Consider the following 17,366-nt stretch of genomic DNA (forward strand, 5'->3'; position numbering starts at 1 on the left):
TCACCTTGGACGGGAATAATTGCAACCATCGTCTTGAATAATTGCGGGTCTTCCTCGGTCATACTCACACATGTAATCAGGGGAAGCGACGGAAGCTACGATCGTACCCCGAATACACCAGCAGAGTCGACCCCATGTATCGATGTGGTCTCATGCGGGTATCAGCATTGTACGTGTACCAACTCCGTCTCAACCACCGGTGAATATCAAATGCAGACCTTGAGCCGCAGCGCCCAGCTTTCTGCAGTGATTGCAGGGAAGTGGGAGTGCAGGGGCGCTGTCCATCCGTCTGAGAGGTCGACTGACGAAGTGGCGGTGCAGATTCTGCGTCTTGGTGTGGAGTCAGATGTCGCGCATTCATGCATTCGCGTTGACGAGTTCCATGAGCGTTGAAGATCCGCGGCCCCACGCAGGAAGGCAACCTTGGGAAAATCTTGAGTATCCTAGCCCTCGGAGGTATTATCGCGACATCTATGTTTATCATCACTTACATGTCATGAAGTCGGCGACCGACCACTACCCGATGAGAATAGTAATCATCTTCAAGACGAACAAGAGCCGATATTCCTGCTACGTTCTACGATACACGTCAGCCGTGTAATTTAAGGTTTAAGATGACACTTACTTTCGGGTAGGAGACAGATCTAACTTACATGTGGCGCTCTGAACGTCGGAGGCTAGAATGCGCAGTGTCCCGCTGGTTGATACCAAGCTAGGAAGCCGGTCCACTCCGTAATGCACGTCTACTCGCAAACGCAAGCGAGGGTCCTTCGGAACACTTGGAATTACTAGCGGGTAACATCTCCATGTGGTGATTGGCAGCTAGAGCATGGTAGGACAGCCCAAGCCGCTTGCTAAGTTGACAGCTCCACGGTGCATGCCGTCCCGTCCACTAATGCCATCCTATTGCTAGTCAGTCACCCATGATGAACTTATCGGTAGTTTGCAACGTGCTTTCTGGAGCGGGCGTGCCTCCTTTCCGGGATCAGTGGGATATATGGGTGTTTTGGAGACCCTGAGCCCTTCTACTCTAGGATCTTTCTGACCGACTTCTCCTTCCCCAGCCTCCGCGTTACTTACACCACACAATGTCGGCTACCGTCCAGGACTTCCAGCTTGCTGCTCTGGCTGCCGGCTTCACGATTGGGTTCGGGTTCTTGACAGTATGGGAGGCCGTCAAGCAGACACGGCGAAATCACAGCCCCCTTCGATCAGCCTACATCTACATGATATGGGGTGAAATTCTGGTCAATGTCATCATTGGTATCATTGGATGGCTGTTCTTGAACGATGTACTTGGGCCGACGTTAGTTTCCTGCCCTACTACGCACTATGAGGCCTCATACTGACAAGAAACGCAGTGTTCCCGTCCTTTTCTTCATCCTGTTTTTCTGGGTGTGGGAGATCCAACTACTCATGCAAATCATCATCAACCGCATTGCCCTCATCGCAGAACACCGAAGTACCATCCGCAACCTCAAATGGGGAACAGTAGTCCTCATCACCAGCATCAACATCGCCGTCTTCTGTATCTGGATTCCATCGCACACCGTCCCACCAATCAGCGAAACCTTCGTCAAGATCAACAACGTCTGGGACAAGATCAGCAAGGTTCTGATCCTCATCGTCGACGCAGGCCTGAACTGGTACTTCCTGCGCACCGTCAAGATCAGGCTTGTCGAACAACACGGCCTAACTAAATATGCGCCACTCGTCGGCTTCAACGGTAAACTAATGGTTGTCTCCATCGCCATGGACGCCCTCCTCATCGGTCTTATGTTCCTCGAGAACCAAGTCGTATACGTGCAATTCCACCCCGTCGTCTACATGGTCAAGCTCAACATCGAAATGTCCATGGCTTCCCTCGTCGTCCGCCTCGCGCAAGGCAAACCCCAAAACGATATGAACCCCGAAGAGTTCCACAGCTCCTCCGGCCCGGACTCGCACTCGCGCTCTAACGCACGCTCGCACCAACCGCACTCGGTTCAGCTGACCAACCGATCGAAACGCAACACGACAAACATGCGCAGCGCGGGCCTGAGCAAGATCGATAGCGATGAGAGTTTGGAGCTGGGTGGCATCCAGTGTACAACGGACCTACACATCACACATGAGGATAGGAAAGATTATGTCGACAGGAAAGATTTCATAGAGGGCAGCTCGAGGAGTAGCAATGACGCGCCGGCGCCGAGTGTATTTGGGGATGAGACTCCCTTGAAGCAAGGGGCAAGGGTACGGGAGAGGTCGATGTGAAGAGTTCTTTCATTTGTTTTGTTGAGCGGTTGTAATTAATGATACCCGTGGATATGTGATCACAATTGGTAACTACAAGGCTGTCTCCATGCACCAAGTGACGGGGCTCATTAACAGCTTGTACTAACTCGTCTACTCACCGACAAGCCGGACGTCTGGCCCTCTCGTCGAGCGCCCCAGTTCAAGTTCTCCTCTTCCACCGGCGGCTTTCTGGCCCGTGCTCAGCTTTCCAGCGCGCGCGCTCCGTCTTCACTCTCACTTCAGCTCAGACCCAACAATGGACTGCCGCCTATTCTCCAGTCTCGCTTATCTCGCTGCCGGGAGTTGATCCGGAGGCCGAGCGCACGTATATCAATATCTCTCCACCTCCGCAATTCAACGCTTCTACTCCCCACTCGTTCGCAGACTGCACCCACTACAGCGACCACCACCATTACGTCCACTACCACTACCTCCACGCGACGCATCTAGCTACTATGGTAAGGTTTCTCTCGCGTTTCTTTTGCTTTTTTAGTCATTTCCACTGTCACCCGTTTCTTTCCTTGTGTCTTAACTCATTTCCACCGTCTACCTTTCTTGTTTCTTTTGTCGCTAGACATTTACAACGCCATATATACTGTTCACGCTTAGATATTCTCCGCACCCCAAGTCGTTTCCACTGTCATTTCTACTGTCTAACCCTTACTTAGGTACTTAGTGACTCTCTTTGAGACACTGGCGTCGCCCACCACGGTACTGTCTTGGTTTCGACTTCGCTATCCTTGACCGCGATCGGTTTCGCCCTCGTTCGGTGTAGATGTCATCGCGACTCCAAAAAATGGCTGTACAAGGGGTGAATATCGGACTGAGCTTGAGGTCGTGGTCTCGGTCTAAGCCTGGGTCTGTTGTATTGCTTTTGATGAAAGGTATCGTCGCGCATACGGTCAAGTCTTTGTCGGACTTCGATTGGGCATACATACTGTACAACTGAACTCCATCTGCATCTAAGCCCGATCTTTCCATGTGTTCTCCTTCATCGTGATGTTGCTGGTCGCCTAATCCTCCACATGACGTCAGTCCCGCCTCCGCACGCGGCGCGACCATCCTCGACGCGTCGGGAATGCTTCTCGCCACACCATCATGTCTACCTCATCGACCACTGCTTTCAAAACGCTTATATCACGTTGCGACAATAGTAGTCTCTATGAATACACGTCGCGCTTCATTCCAGAGCTGGTTCTCCTAGGCTACACAGATGTAGCAGCGCGCCTGATAGGCAGACTTAACCAAAATGACTTCTATCACGACCGACTAGGAAGCCTTCGTCCCCTTTGGTTCCTTTGGGATCTGCGTGCGAAGGAAGATGGTGTGCCATGGCCCGAGGGAGAAGAAGATAAAGTGCGCCAGGCTGTGAGGGACAGACGAGCCAAGACGATCGGCGGCGACGATGCTCGAAGGAGGACCGACGAAACAATAACATCAGAGGACTTACAGGAAGAGCTGCAACTTATGGCGAAAGAGTTTGCGTCGAAATGGTATAAGCCGACTGTGATGCCGGGGTCAGGACCTGCAGAAGCACTCCACGTCCATGAGCTTGGTCGTTCACCCACTACTTCTGAGATGCTTGATAGTGCGATAGATGCCATCCATAGCTTGGAGACTGCAAGTTCGGCACCTACGATCCGAGATGCGAGAAGCGGGCTGGTGCGCATACTGAACCTGGTCTTATCGGCTGAAGCAAACCATGAACAGCCCGGGATGGACGAAACACTACGTCAGTCGGGCACCCCGCCATCCCACGAGTTACTACGTTGGCTGGCGCATAGCTTTGGGGAACGTTCGTACGAGACTCAGCCAGCAATGGAGTCCAGGCAGGCATGGAAGCTGTATAAAAGCGGAGCGCTGAGACAGCATCTCAACATTGATAAAGCAGCGCTCGCGACCTTTGCGAAAGACTTCGAGAACGCTTTGACCGAGCGACTCACGAACGGTCGAACTAGAACGAGAGCAAACATGTCCGTGCAAGAACTCTTGAAAGCAGCAGAATACAACACGAAATACAACGCCGAGGCCAGGAAAGTTAATCCGGAGCCGCCCGAAACCACTCTTTTTCACTCTCCAGCCACCGACTCGCAGATTGAAGAAGCCGAAGCCCGTCTCAACACCACCTTGCCAGCCGACTACAAGACCTTCCTTCGCCACAGCAACGGTTTCGGTTCTGCATGGGGCCACCCGCTAGGCGACCTTCAAACACCTCTCCACCCCGTCGACAAACTACGCTGGCTCGACCCTGCGGAAGAAGACTACTTCACTGACCTCACGCTCGACCTACCCACTCGATGGGATAAATGGCCTTTTGCACCTCTCCCCACAGCTAAGGCTTACGCGTGCGACGAAGTGACAGAGCATTTCCTCGTCGGCCGTGCACTAGAGATCGGTACGCAGGAGATCGACAACACATGGCTTCTCCCGCCTTCCACCATTGTGCCGATAAAGCAGGCTGTGAAGAAGATGCTAGACGATGAGACCCTGGGTGAACGCGAAAAGAACAGTGCAAGAGTTGCGATAAGTGATTTCGCGGGTAGCGAAGAGGAGTGGGAAGAGATGGAGTGGGCATGTGTTACTTGGGCTAGTGGAGGGGTGGCGGCTATGTATGTTTATCCGGGGTTTAGGGCGTGGCTTGAGGATGTTGTTGAGAAGGGGAGGGTTGGTTTGGATGGTGAGGAGCAGGAAGAGCAAGAGAATATGTTGAAGCGAGGTATGTGGTTGGGGAGAGTGTTTCAGAATGAGGAGAGCGGGGATAAGTCAGACGCGGAGGAGCTGCCGGGGTGGTTGAAAGACGCGATTAGAGCGGCGATGCCAAAAAGAAGCTGCTGAACACGAGGAGATGCAGCTGTCGAACCTGTAGTCCATGTCACGGAAGCGCAGCCCGGGCTAGAGTAGAAACTGGAGCTTCTGGACTTTTGGCTTGGAACCAGCTCTCTTTGTGCACGGTCCGTGCTCTCATGTGACGAGAAATGGTGGGTATAAAAGCCTTCGTTCCTCCTGCTCCTTTCTTTCTTCTCATCACACAATTCTACTTCTTAAATATCAAAATCGACTAGGGTAACCCCCATGACTGTCTCTCCTGCGCTTTTCGGTTCCAAATCTGGAGGGGCGTGATGCATGATCGATCTATCTGCCCAAAAAGGCCGCTGCCCCCAAATATGTGCAAACGTCTACTCCGAATGTCATAAGTTGGAACTCATGGTTCTTCCTTTGGCGTCTTTAAACAAGTACTCATCAATGTGTTCACTCAAAAAAAAGCACGATGATATACTCATGAGCCGTCACTGTCTTCCAAACTCGGTGGCCGTCAAGATGATGGGTTGTCTACAACGGTCTTGGAGTAAATGGGCCTGCAGCAAGCTCATATGGTCCACCAAAAGCTTAAACTAATCGCAGAACGACTCTGGGGCGCTGGTCCGGTATATATACCGCTCTTCTTGGGTCTTTCTCCTACTACATCGGCATCCTGGGCTGGAATCAAAAAGCACAATGGCCAAATATATGTCCTGAGCGCCTTCTTCTTCTCTCGAAACGAACTCGCTCTCGTGTCATGGCTGGAAGAAAAAAGACTAAAGTCGTATGCATCAGTTGCTATGGGCACTCCCGATCTACAAATACAAATACACCCCCTTTTTCTGGAACAGCGAAAAGTCATGGTTATCGATACATGGACCAGAGATTGTGCCATTGCGTTGCCGATAGCGACAAAAAATGGGGCTTCATTACATTGATGATCTTCTTTGCTGCACCCGACTACAGGAAGTATGTGTGTATATAAAAAGGCCTTTCATACCTCATTGCTCTTCTCTCCTATATCCCAAAAGCTTTTGCTTGTTTTCCCAAAGATCATGGCAGCGCTCGGATGTCTGCGTCTCCTCCCCTCTTCCAAAATCATGTGGAAGTTGTCGCATGTCTTTGGCCTCTTGTTCGGAAAATCGCCAATCTCCGCGTGATGTCTTTTGCCGCTGGAACAAGAAGCCACGTACAGGCCCTCTTGTAAACATACACTACAATCGCAGTCGGCGAGTAAAGTTCTGCCTTCTGTACTCCAAGTTCCTTAGTCTTCTCCAAGCGGCGAGAGATGCCAATGGTGTCTGCTCTTTTGCTTCTTTCTCAAAATCGCACAAGCAGCCACTATGTCTGTGGAGACGTCGCCGTCAGCCTATCATGCTGTAAAAGCATAAAAGCTTCACCATTCAAGAGCACGTTCCTGCATTCTAAGGCATATGACCTCTCGTTTCCTTCAAAAACTACAACACATGAAGATATGTCTGCGGCTGACGCGTCCTTTTCAGAAACCGATTTCGCGTCGGCATTTTCCAGGAGGATTTGGCGAAAAAATGGGGAAGAGGGCAACGATGTTCATAGTCACCACTGGTTCAACTTGATGTGCCTGTCCGTCGCTGAACTTGCAGTTATCCAAAGGTTCGAAGTACAAATGCATGGGGAAGAGATCGTATCCGCCATGCTTGCGCGACATGGAAAGCGGAGAGCCTGAATCAATAACTCCACCGTATCACGTGCGTCCTCCCTGCGCTAAGCAAGTGACGTGTATAAGACCAGCGCTTCTCTCCCTCACTCCATTCTCTCAATTCAGCTCTGTCTTGATTTGAAGAATCAAAATATCTCCAGCGAAATCCTATGAGAATTTGCGAGGACCAAAAGGGCAAAACCAATGCAGAATGTCTGGCCTGCTTCGACTGCTCCAGACCTGTATCAGGATAACGCTATCCTACCATTCCTCCTACGCCTTCTTCATCATCCATTACTGCGTGCAAAAGACCGAAAGGAATTCAGAATGAAACTATGAGAAGTGAAAGATCAAAACTCGCAAGAGCTAGAGCAATGTCCGCTCTGCGCCGCGCCCAAGCTACAAAACCGGGTTCACTTAGACATATGCTCTTCTTTCCTCTGCTTTCCTACAATCTATACCCGAGATACCTACCAAAAAAGATCGGCCACCAGTATATGAGAAGCAGAAGACCAAAAGACTCACTCTTACTACTATGTGTCGCGCTGAGCTATAAGACTGGGCGTCTTCAGACTATGCTATTCTCTTCTTTTCTTATACTCTACATCTAAACTTAATGCAAAAAGGCTACAGGGTTTAATCGCATAAGAGGTTGAGAGCTTAAAAAACAATTTCTTTTATCTGTCATGTTAGAGTTCCTTAGAACGGGTCGTGATGCATATAAATACACCCTCCTCTGCTTCTACTCCATTCTTCATCGACAATACTCTGTTTTCCAAATACCAAAAGATATGCGCAAACTTCCGATGAGAAGATCGAGTTCCAAAACGTTTCGACAAATATGCGATGTCCGTTCTCGGCGGGGCCATGGCGTTTATAAGATTCGTCTCTTCTGCTTCTCTTTCCTGCTCTCTACCTACCCTTTCCGAGATATATTACCAAAAGTATCGCTCAGCTTCCGAATGATCTGAGGCCGATCAAACCAGAAAGGCCATATCGGACGGATCATGTCCTGACTTTTTGGCTTGTGGCCAAAAAGGCATCAAGGGTGAGGAATGTCCTGTTTGTCGTCTGCAAGTCAGCCTATGTGTACGTCTGAAGCATCCAGACGGTACATTCTCCAGCGTGTCAAAAATAATCCGCCGACAGTTAGGGTGTTTGCGTGCGCGTCGCGGGCACACATTTGAACACGGACATGTGTGTCGGCAGAGTCACGTGGTAGTGACGGACAGAACATATAAAGCGCTCTTCTTCTGCTCTCCCTTACTCTTTCTCTGTCCACTCCTTACTTTTCCCGAAATACCAAAAACACATCTTAGACCTGAACATGACGAGCAGACGCCCAAAAAGTGATGACGAACTATCCATGTCTGACTTGCTTTGACTTCTAAAAAACCTTACCCTACGACGGAATGATCTCTTTCCCGCCTCTCGTTACTTTTTTACAACCAAAAATTCGAAGGGTTCTCAAAAAGAGCGCCGAGATGACCTATGAGAAGCGGGGCCTTCCAAAAGAAAACAACAGTCATCACGATGGGAAAGTTCGCTCCAGCTTGACCTACGAAAGACGTTGTTCCTACGTAGAATGTCCTTTTGACTGTTCAAAGGAGTGGAAGCTCTACACATAATACCAAAAAGAAGAGGCAAGATTGCCATGATAAGCAGACGACCAGAAGCATAGTCCTTAGAGCGGTATGACTGCGGTGCTCACGGCGGGGCGAGAAGGGTATTAAAGACCTTCTCTTCTGCCCTTTCTCTGTCTTCCTTATTACACTTCGACATAGGCTCAACACCAAAAGCAGAAGGGTTTCTCTCGATGAGAGCAGAGACTGGGAGATCAAAAACAAGATCCTTGGGAGCCATGTTCTGAGCTTTTTCTCGAAAGAGGTTTCCGACGTTGGCTGGCAGGGCAAAGTGCGGCGAATTGATGACACGTCCAAAAACGTTGATTGTGTCCGCGATGAGAACCGCCTTGCCTGTTGAATGGACCGGATGTCAATCATATGTTTGTTCATATTATGCATTACTTCGTATCAAATCTCCACATTTTCCCGCTCAGCCAGGTCGTCTGACTTTCTTCAACCTATTCCTCCAACCTCTCTCCTTCCCGCTCTTCCCTTCTCTTGCATCTTCCGATGTGTCCGCAGTCTCGGCTTCTTTCTCTCTCGGATATCCGTCGTCTGAAGCACCCGGCCCATCATCTCGACCCCGTCCCTCGCTACCGTGATTTCGTTCCCACAATCCCTCCCCCACAAGCGTCGCCTCCCGACTAAGCGGCTTGCGACTCAGCCTTGCCTCCTCCACACCTCTCAAGTACCTCTTCCTCAGTTCTTCGTCGCTGAGGACGTGGACAGAAAGATCCGTATCCGACCTAGCCAGCGGTCTAATCTCCATGTCGTCTTCAGTCGGAGAAGCCATCCACGTTTTCTCCTTACCCGCCAGCGCGAAAGAGGGAGATGGCGTGGATAACAAGGGTGTCGGTGACATCGGCGTAACGGGCGACTTGACAGTACCATCTGTATCCGTATCTTCAAGATCCTGCAAAAACAGCCCATGATCCACAACCGTCCCTCTCGTCCCCTTCTTTCCATACAACTGCCTCCCCAATGCCCTGTTCTTCGCACTGATAAGATCCTTCCCACTCAACCCCGTGCGCCTCCTCGCCGCGACCGCCATCGCAAACGCCGCGCGCAACGGCGTAAGTCTATATCCCTCCTTGACAAGCGTAGAATTGAACTGTGCGTCCTGCCACAGCACGTACATACTCAACACCCAGGCACTCGTTACAAACATAAACAACCCAGCCATGAGTGTCGAGAAACCCCATTGGTAGGTCGGGTTGGCAGTGTCGGGGAGGCAGCGGCTTTTCCCGATGAGCGAGTAGTACTGATACCCTATGCTATTGTAGCAGTACCCGTAGTCCCCGACGAGGTCATCGGCGTTGTACGTTTTGCCACCCACAGGGACGGAGACGCTGGTGTTGCAGAGATGAGTGATGGAGTCTCGATTGTAGACCTTTTCTTCCGTCCAGGTCTGTGTGTTGTTGGGGAAGTCGAAGGTGCAATTGAACAAAAGATCGTCGTATTGATTAAACGAGGTGTGTTGCCAGAGGTCTCTTTGTTCGGCGGCGGTTACAGTGGTGCCGTTGGCGAATTTGCAGTCACCTATTTTGTTGATGTTAGTATGTCGAAAGATTCTCGGAGCAGCGGATGGATGGTGGGTGTGGGTATGTGAGGGGCAAGGTGGAGGACGACGACGTACAACTTTGCCGTCTCTTGTCCGTAATGTAGCCATAATCACTCTGCAATTCGTAGTCCGCACAGCCCGGTTGCTTCCACGTCTCGTTCTTGGTGCCCAGGATAACCCACGCACTTGATAATTGGGAAGCGGGAATGATGTTGTTCGACCCGTCGATGTCGAGCCACGCGATAGAAGTGCTGTCGTAACCTGTCATGGCGCCGAGGACAATGGGTACAAGAAGCACGTAACCCGTCGACCAAAACATGTAGAAGAACAAAACTCGCGTCCGTATACTCTTCGCGGTCCATAGCTCTTTTGTCAACGCCCATAGACAGTGCAACCCGGGCCCTTCCATAGCCATCCTCTGGAAAATGCTGAAGCTCGCCGGATGTCGTTCAATCGCGCGTAGTAACGCGTCGCAGAAGACATTGTACGTGGCCCACCACGCCAATGCCTGTGCGCCTTTCCCGATAAGCAAGTCCCAGAGAATGTCTATCGTCTTGGCCTGTGAGAAAGTGAATTGGCCCCACGTAGCGTCCAGCGTAAAGAGTTTCTCTATTCCCGTCACCGTTGCATTCTGAGGGTCTCCGCCGATGGTGTTTCCGCATGACAAAGTCTTGTCTGCGAAAATGTATCTTATCGGTGTCACCGTGCCCGCTGCAAATACGGGCAGGATGACCCAGCTGAGCAAGAGGAGAAAGGCGTAGAACTGCTTCTTCGACCACCGGAAGTGTTTCCATAGCGGTGCATTCTTAATCGTCCGCGCGGTCCATTTGGTGGCGTGCCAGATAGTCAAACAGGCGTCGTGCAACATCCAGGTCCAGCGTACCTTCCATCGCGGTTTCGACGGCCAACCTCGCGGTGTGCATGTTGCCTCGTGCACACTATCATTGCCCCAGGTCTTGATGCGTTCATGCTGTATAGCAGTCTTTCCTTCCGAGAACGATTCTTGCGTCGAGTTGACAGATGTACACGCAACTTTAATATCCTCCTCTTCCGCAGCCAAAGCCTTCTTATCATCGTATCTCAACGCCGCCATCTCGTATCAATGCCAGCAAAGGCGACGCGAGATCGCGGTTAGTGCATTCGTATGCGCAACTCGGTGTCGAAGAAGCGAGGACGGTGGTGGCGGAGGAGGGCCAGGGAGGTAGTTAGGCAGCCCACAGGTCCGCAGTTCGCATTCGTCTCGAGGAAACGGAGAGTCGTCGAACAAAAGATAATCGGCGGGACCTACGCGTCACGGGATGCCTGAGCGGAATTACCCCGGGCTAGACCCGTTCCTTGGTCGGTTCAGTGCTTCGCTGCATGGATGCCTGTGCTATGGCTGCAGGTGTCGTCCCGGAGAGTTAACACCTGCGCACGAGCACGGAAAGAACTCCTACTCTTCCCCATCATCCTGCAAACCATTCTTCCGCAGTAAGCTACAGTGATCTGTAGGACCCAGTGGCAAACTTCGTTCATTCGATGGCGTGCGGTTGCACACCAGAATCGTGTGCTGTCGTGCGACCAAGTTGGGGGACGCACGCCGGTCGTAGGAAGAATTGGGTTCCCCAGCACGATGTGAGGCTGTGTACTTGTTCACTAGTCCCAGAACAGCTAGCTCCAGGGACATTTCCTCGGCTAGTCAGGAAATGCCCTGCATTTTTCAAGGCAGACACGAAGTGAGATGGAGCCCAGCTGCATTTAGCGGACCGGCGTAACATGGTAAAAGCTTGAAGATCGACAAACATGAAAATGCTATGAGCCCCTAGACTCTGCCCACGATGTCACCGTCACCAACGCTATCCATGCTCAATCAAGGAAATTCTCGATGCATCAACGACATCAACGATGGATCGAGGACATCAACGTCACCAACGCTATCAACTATCAACCAACGACATAGTGCTCATTCCTTCTCCATCGCCTAGCTTCTGCTTTCGTCCGACAAAGCATTGACGATGAGCTTCTCAGGACAGCTGCGATACCAACGAGAGGACCGTTGCGTAAGATCGTGCAGCATACGACAGCTCATGCGATGATGAATGAAAGACGCCTCACGACATCACCATCCTCACTTCACATCCTCAATCCAACAAATCCATTCCCTCAAATACCAGTATGAATAATCTCGAGCACCAGGCCCATCCCCTCAAGGAGAAAACAATAGGAGAACCCTTTATGTATACATCCAAACGCCCATTAAAACACGCACATCCCCCACAAATACACTCTTCATCTCTCTGTCCATCACACTCACACTGAAATATCTTGCTCAACTCCCGACAGGCGTCCCACTCCGACTAAGCACACTAGCCGAACTATTAGTCCGCAGTACTGGGGTCGCACTCCTACTCCTCTCCCTCTCGCGATCCCGCTCTTCAGTCTTGACTCGCTCCCTCGCTTCCTCGACAAGACGCTTAGCCTCGCGTACGTTGCGCATGGTCCTACTAAGCTTGCCCTCTTTGCCATCTTGGATCTTTTGCAGTTCACCTCTCGCTTCGATATCCTCTTTCGTTTTGGTGACGAAAGACTTAAGGCTGACTTTGATATTCTGACGCAAGTCCTGGCCTTCGTCGAAAATGGCGTCGCTGTCGCGGATGGATTTAACGTTTTCGACGCGGCGCGTTAGGTACAAGGTAGGGCGGCGGGCGGCGGCGGAAGCGGCGGCAGCGAACTGTTCGCGGCGTTGGGCGATGATGCGTTGGACTTCTTCTTCGTAGGCGGTCTCGTAGACGTTGATGTCGACGTTGGAGGGTGATTCGGAGACGATGCAGCCGTCTTCGGGTTCGGGGAGGAAGTCTTCGCCTGTGCCGATGTTGAGGAAGAGTGTGTCTTCTAGTGGGTTGTGTGCGTGGCCTTTGCCGAGAGGTGTAGTTGGCGCTGATGATGAGGGGGCGAGGCCACCGGGAGTTGAGATGGAATGTATGGGCGCTGGCCGGATTGACATGTTCTCGTGTATGATCTTAGCTTCACTGAGACCCGGGGCCGTCGGCGTCGTCGGACTGTTAGCAGTGGAGCCCTTGCTGGCTGAACGCTTCCCTGCTACTTCAGGTCGGAGACCGGGTTTGGTGTATGCCATGTCGTCCATGTTATGGGGAAGTCGCTGGCCCTTCTCGTCGATTTTGATCTGGTGGTGTACACCCTCGGAGGAAAGTGCGCTTTCAACTGGGCGGCGGTCGTGTGTGTCTTGTGATTTTGATTTGCGTAGTGCTGATGGTCGCATGGACATGGGCGGCTGAACGATTCGCGAGGCACTGCCTAGTATACTTTCTATGCGGTCTGGTCGCCGTCTGAAGAGCAGCTGCTTGAACCGCTTCACTGCCCGTACCTATGCAGTTGTTAGGACGAGAACTTCAACGATAGTAAAATACCAATGCTTTCGCATGCGATAGGGAAGACGTGCACCTACCACTGTTACCAAGTGACCCATGTTGCCAGTGATGGCAGCATTGACTTCCTCATCGGTAGGCGGATCGATGATGATGGCGACGTTCTCCGACTTTGCTAATAAAGGGTCCGTCCCTTGTCGCGTGACCCATGGGTGTTCCTGGCAAGTTAGCCTTGCGCGACGAAGTTGGGCAGTCAACTCACTCTGATCTCCTCCATGGTTATCCTCTTTTTAGGGTCCTTGTCCATGAGCCTGACCAGAAGATCCTTCAGCTCGGGATTACATTCAGTCTCAAATTCCAATGGGTCCATCCGTATTGATTGGTAAAGCTCGATCATACCGTGCTTTTCGAATGGTATACGGCCGAAAAGAAGACAGTACAATGTGCAGCCCATCGACCATATGTCGGCAGCTCTTCCAGAGACATGGCCATGTTTGGCAACACACAGCTCCGGGGGCATGAAGGCTGGGGAACCCGCTGACTTGGCCGTCTTCATCTCGCCTTCCTTGTCGAACATTTCCGAGACGCCGAAATCAACGATCTTCAGCACGTCCTCTTCGGTGATTAGGCAATTGTCGGGCTTGATGTCTCGATGGATAATACCCTGGGCGTGGACTGAGACATGTTAGCATTGTCTTGCGAATGACCTAGCCTAACGTACGGTACTCAAGACCCAGTATCATGTCTCTGAACCAACATCGACACTGCTCTTCGCTGTAGGGGTCGGCGCGCTCCTCGAGACCAACTTGCATGACGACGCCCTTCTTGCACATCTCCATGACCATGTACAGCGAGTCCTCCTCTGGGTCGTCCAGCACCTCGATCAACGTGACGAGGTTCGGGTGGTGTAGCTTCTTCATGATGGCAATCTCTTCCTTGATCAGCTCGAAAGCATTGTTCTCTTCGGTGACCGAATGCCGGTGCAGCGGTGAATTGAAGCCTATGCCAGCAGGGAGCGCGCGCATTCGTTTCGCAGCGGTCGGTCGGCGCAGGAGGTTGGACTGAGCGCGTTTCCGCAATCGGGATTTGGAGAATTCCTTAACAGCCTGCGCGTTGATGCGTCAGCGAGAGCCAATGCCTGTACCTCGAGGGAACCCGCATCGTCTTATTGGGGGCATGCGCCCGGGTGGTGCCTTCTCTTTCCGGTGGAGATGTCGAGAGAGCTGGTATCCTCACATATTCTTGGCCATACTGGTCGACAGCGAGATGGACGGCGCCAAAGGAGCCGCGGCCAATCTCCTGCTTGACTAGGTACTGGTTGATGCGGTGTTGGGCGCTGCCGTCATCTTCGCTGTTGCTGTACTCGGAGCGCGCATTGAATGTTTCCTGTGCTGTCAGAGGTGGCTCAGGGTCGCAGCTTCTGCATTCAGTGGGTCGCACCTTCACACGTCTCGTCGAGGAAGCGGCGCGCTTGTGGTGTCGTAACGGGCTCTGGTATGCGGGTGTTGACCTTGTCTAGCATCAGCTCCGGCCAGGACCAGCACCTCCGCGGGGTAGCCATGGCATAGCCCCGGGCAACACGCACATAAACTTGACGGGGGGCGGTCGTCCGGCCTCGCTGACGGCTGGGACTTCTAGGGAGGGTTGCGATGTGTAGATGCGCAGGTCGGATTCGGATGGGCGCTTGGGGGGAGGTGTGGACGAGGGCGTGGGCGGGTGTGACATAACTACCTCGCAGTCGAGGGCACGGCAGATGCTAAGTACGTAGTTGATAAGATGGACACGGGCCTAGGAGACGGCTAGGGAGAAATAATATGGGGAAGTTCGGGGCGCTGGACTACGACGTTCCGACAGCCCAGGATGTCTTTTGCTCTGGGGCCCGACTAGGAGGGGAGCGATGCAGCAGAGAGGGGGCCTTTCCTGACATTTCTTTCAGCCTCACCCGTCGACGGGCAATCACATCACCCCCATCCACCCACCGCACTTGGCGCACGCTGTCCCCACCGTCTAGGCTCTCCGTTACCCACTTGGCTAGTGAATTGCGTATACACAGCTACAGACGCTCCTCACAAAACACGCTCCTACCTTGGCGCCATATCGCGACGCTCAATTGGCATCGGCGACCACACCCGCTTCCCTATCTCCAACACCACAAGTAGAACACCTCGCATACAACAACCTCGCCCCATTGTCGCATCCCCCCACGACGTCATACTCCCGCAATGGTCCTCTACAGCTTCTACATCTTCGATCGGCACAGTAAGTCGTCATGTGAAGTTGCGATCACCGCTTTGTACACGCGCTGACCGCACGTGCAGCCGAGTGCATCTACTCGCGCCGCTGGACGCCCGCCCGCCCAACCTCATCCTCGTCCAAAGCTACCGCCCGCCCGCCGTCTGGCGCCTCCATCGCAAGCAATGGCGACGTGGTGACTGCCGTCCGCAAGGGCATGTCGCATTCTGACGACGAGAAGCTCGTCTTTGGCCTCGTCTTCTCCCTCCGTAACCTCGTCACCAAGCTGGGCGGGGCCGACGACACGTTCCTGTCCTATCGCACCGGCGAGTACAAGCTACATTACTACGAGACGCCCACGCGCATGAAGTTTGTCATGCTCACCGATACCAAGGTTATCAACCTACGCCAGTACCTGCATCAGATCTGGGCGAACCTGTATGTTGAGTATGTGGTCAAGAACCCGCTTGCGCCGACGGAGCACCCTGGTGGCATTGGCGTTGCGAATGAGCTGTTTGAGCGGGGGCTGGAGGCCTTCATCACAGCGGTACTGCCAGTATGAACACGATACCTTGATTGGACTAACAATAGCAAGAGCAAACTCGGGTAGAAAGTGATGGCACACGGCGCATCAAGGGTCTAGGAAGGCCGCCAAGTGTGTTCAGATGATATAGCTATAGAACCCTGAACAACGGCCACCCCTCACGCGCACACACGAGAACGTCTCCACGCAAGCAACCCACAAAAAAGCTCTGCGGTCTTCACATGGCAACCGGCCGAACAAATGAACGAAGGACCGACATACACACAAGCTTCGAGCACACCGGGAGCAGCCGAGCTACCATGCATCCCCGACGCTCCCCGCCCCACATTCATGTACACAGCCTCACTCCAAGGCCAAACTACATAGCGCTATCTACGCAGCTCCATGAGCTTAGCTTAAGCAGGCATGTCCTCCGCTGCGAGCTCGCATCGGGGTGGAAAAGGAAGATAGCTGGATAGCAAACGAACATACTATATTCCATACACATCCAATCTCAACTCATTCCATCAACCTCTCGCATATTGATTTTGAAGCCGAGGTAAACTCAAGTTCAGAATGTATACCATTGGAGGGTTTCTCCTACTAGGCTGGCATAACGTGGTTGAGCAGACATAAGAGTGGCTTTGATGGCTTTTGGGAAATGTGAAGTCGATCGATCGGGAGAAGGACATGTCATGCAACACCACAGTTTTTTACAGTGGTTCTTTTCATGTGTTACTCTCTGCTCTTTTTTGAGTCTGGGAGGTTGGGAACTGGGAAGAAGGTGACGGCAGGACTTTCATTTGGCGAAGGTGAGGACACTTGAGTGCTGGTCATTCTAATGACTCCTCTAGTTTTGGGAAGAAGAAGCCAGCCATGACGATGGATTGCCGACGTTTTGAGTCTGACCTTCGAGCAGTGCGCAGCAGGAGCAGACATTTAGCTGTTGTCTCAAAGTTTTGATAGTCTTTGAGAACAACAGCCCACACAAGAACGTCGACTTCTTGGACATGAGGATACGAGTAGACCACCACAGCTTTTTCATTGTCAAATACTCGATCGCTCTCGCGGCTCAGTCATGGAACGGAAATGAACAGGTTTTTTGGGAGAGAGCAGAGAAACAGTCATTCGAGGTCGGCTTTGTTACTTTTGCGGATATTGTCAGAATATGCGCAAAGAAGAGACGAGCATGAAGCATTAAGCTAGCGATTTTATGATCGATCTGAGTGTGGCTGGAGAAGATACGTGTTTTTCGTAGGTGGAGGATGCGAGGAGAAGACCAGTTCTTCTCATCCGCTGTGAGGATGCG

General features: G+C 52.2%; 5 protein-coding genes across 5 annotated transcripts; 3 read left to right on the forward strand and 2 right to left on the reverse strand.

Annotated features, from left to right (window-relative positions):
* Nucleotides 1–1,088: 1,088 nt before the first annotated feature.
* J4E79_008751 (uncharacterized protein) lies at nucleotides 1,089–2,253 on the forward strand (the record flags this gene model as incomplete). Its single annotated transcript, XM_049357605.1, has 2 exons — nucleotides 1,089–1,306; nucleotides 1,362–2,253. 2 exons carry the CDS (start codon nucleotides 1,089–1,091, stop codon nucleotides 2,251–2,253), a joined length of 1,110 nt encoding a protein of 369 aa, XP_049208076.1.
* A 1,119-nt stretch (nucleotides 2,254–3,372) lies between these two features.
* Nucleotides 3,373–5,109, forward strand: J4E79_008752 (uncharacterized protein; the record flags this gene model as incomplete). Its single annotated transcript, XM_049357606.1, has 1 exon — nucleotides 3,373–5,109. One exon carries the CDS (start codon nucleotides 3,373–3,375, stop codon nucleotides 5,107–5,109), a length of 1,737 nt encoding a protein of 578 aa, XP_049208077.1.
* A 3,697-nt stretch (nucleotides 5,110–8,806) lies between these two features.
* On the reverse strand, nucleotides 8,807–11,030 carry J4E79_008753 (uncharacterized protein; the record flags this gene model as incomplete). The annotated part of the gene is made up of 2 exons (XM_049357607.1): nucleotides 8,807–9,915; nucleotides 10,013–11,030. The coding sequence occupies 2 exons, from the start codon at nucleotides 11,028–11,030 to the stop codon at nucleotides 8,807–8,809; spliced, it is 2,127 nt and encodes a 708-aa protein (XP_049208078.1).
* A 1,215-nt stretch (nucleotides 11,031–12,245) lies between these two features.
* On the reverse strand, nucleotides 12,246–15,027 carry J4E79_008754 (uncharacterized protein; the record flags this gene model as incomplete). Its single annotated transcript, XM_049357608.1, has 7 exons — nucleotides 12,246–13,301; nucleotides 13,383–13,520; nucleotides 13,565–13,977; nucleotides 14,024–14,408; nucleotides 14,539–14,688; nucleotides 14,743–14,812; nucleotides 14,888–15,027. The coding sequence occupies 7 exons, from the start codon at nucleotides 15,025–15,027 to the stop codon at nucleotides 12,246–12,248; spliced, it is 2,352 nt and encodes a 783-aa protein (XP_049208079.1).
* A 497-nt stretch (nucleotides 15,028–15,524) lies between these two features.
* Nucleotides 15,525–16,096, forward strand: J4E79_008755 (uncharacterized protein; the record flags this gene model as incomplete). Its single annotated transcript, XM_049357609.1, has 2 exons — nucleotides 15,525–15,561; nucleotides 15,621–16,096. The coding sequence occupies 2 exons, from the start codon at nucleotides 15,525–15,527 to the stop codon at nucleotides 16,094–16,096; spliced, it is 513 nt and encodes a 170-aa protein (XP_049208080.1).
* Between the last annotated feature and the right edge of the window lie 1,270 nt (nucleotides 16,097–17,366).

Source organism: Alternaria viburni (genome assembly GCF_023758015.1).
Source record: "Alternaria viburni strain BMP 2772 chromosome Unknown scaffold_21, whole genome shotgun sequence".
Taxonomy (NCBI): domain Eukaryota; kingdom Fungi; phylum Ascomycota; class Dothideomycetes; order Pleosporales; family Pleosporaceae; genus Alternaria; species Alternaria viburni.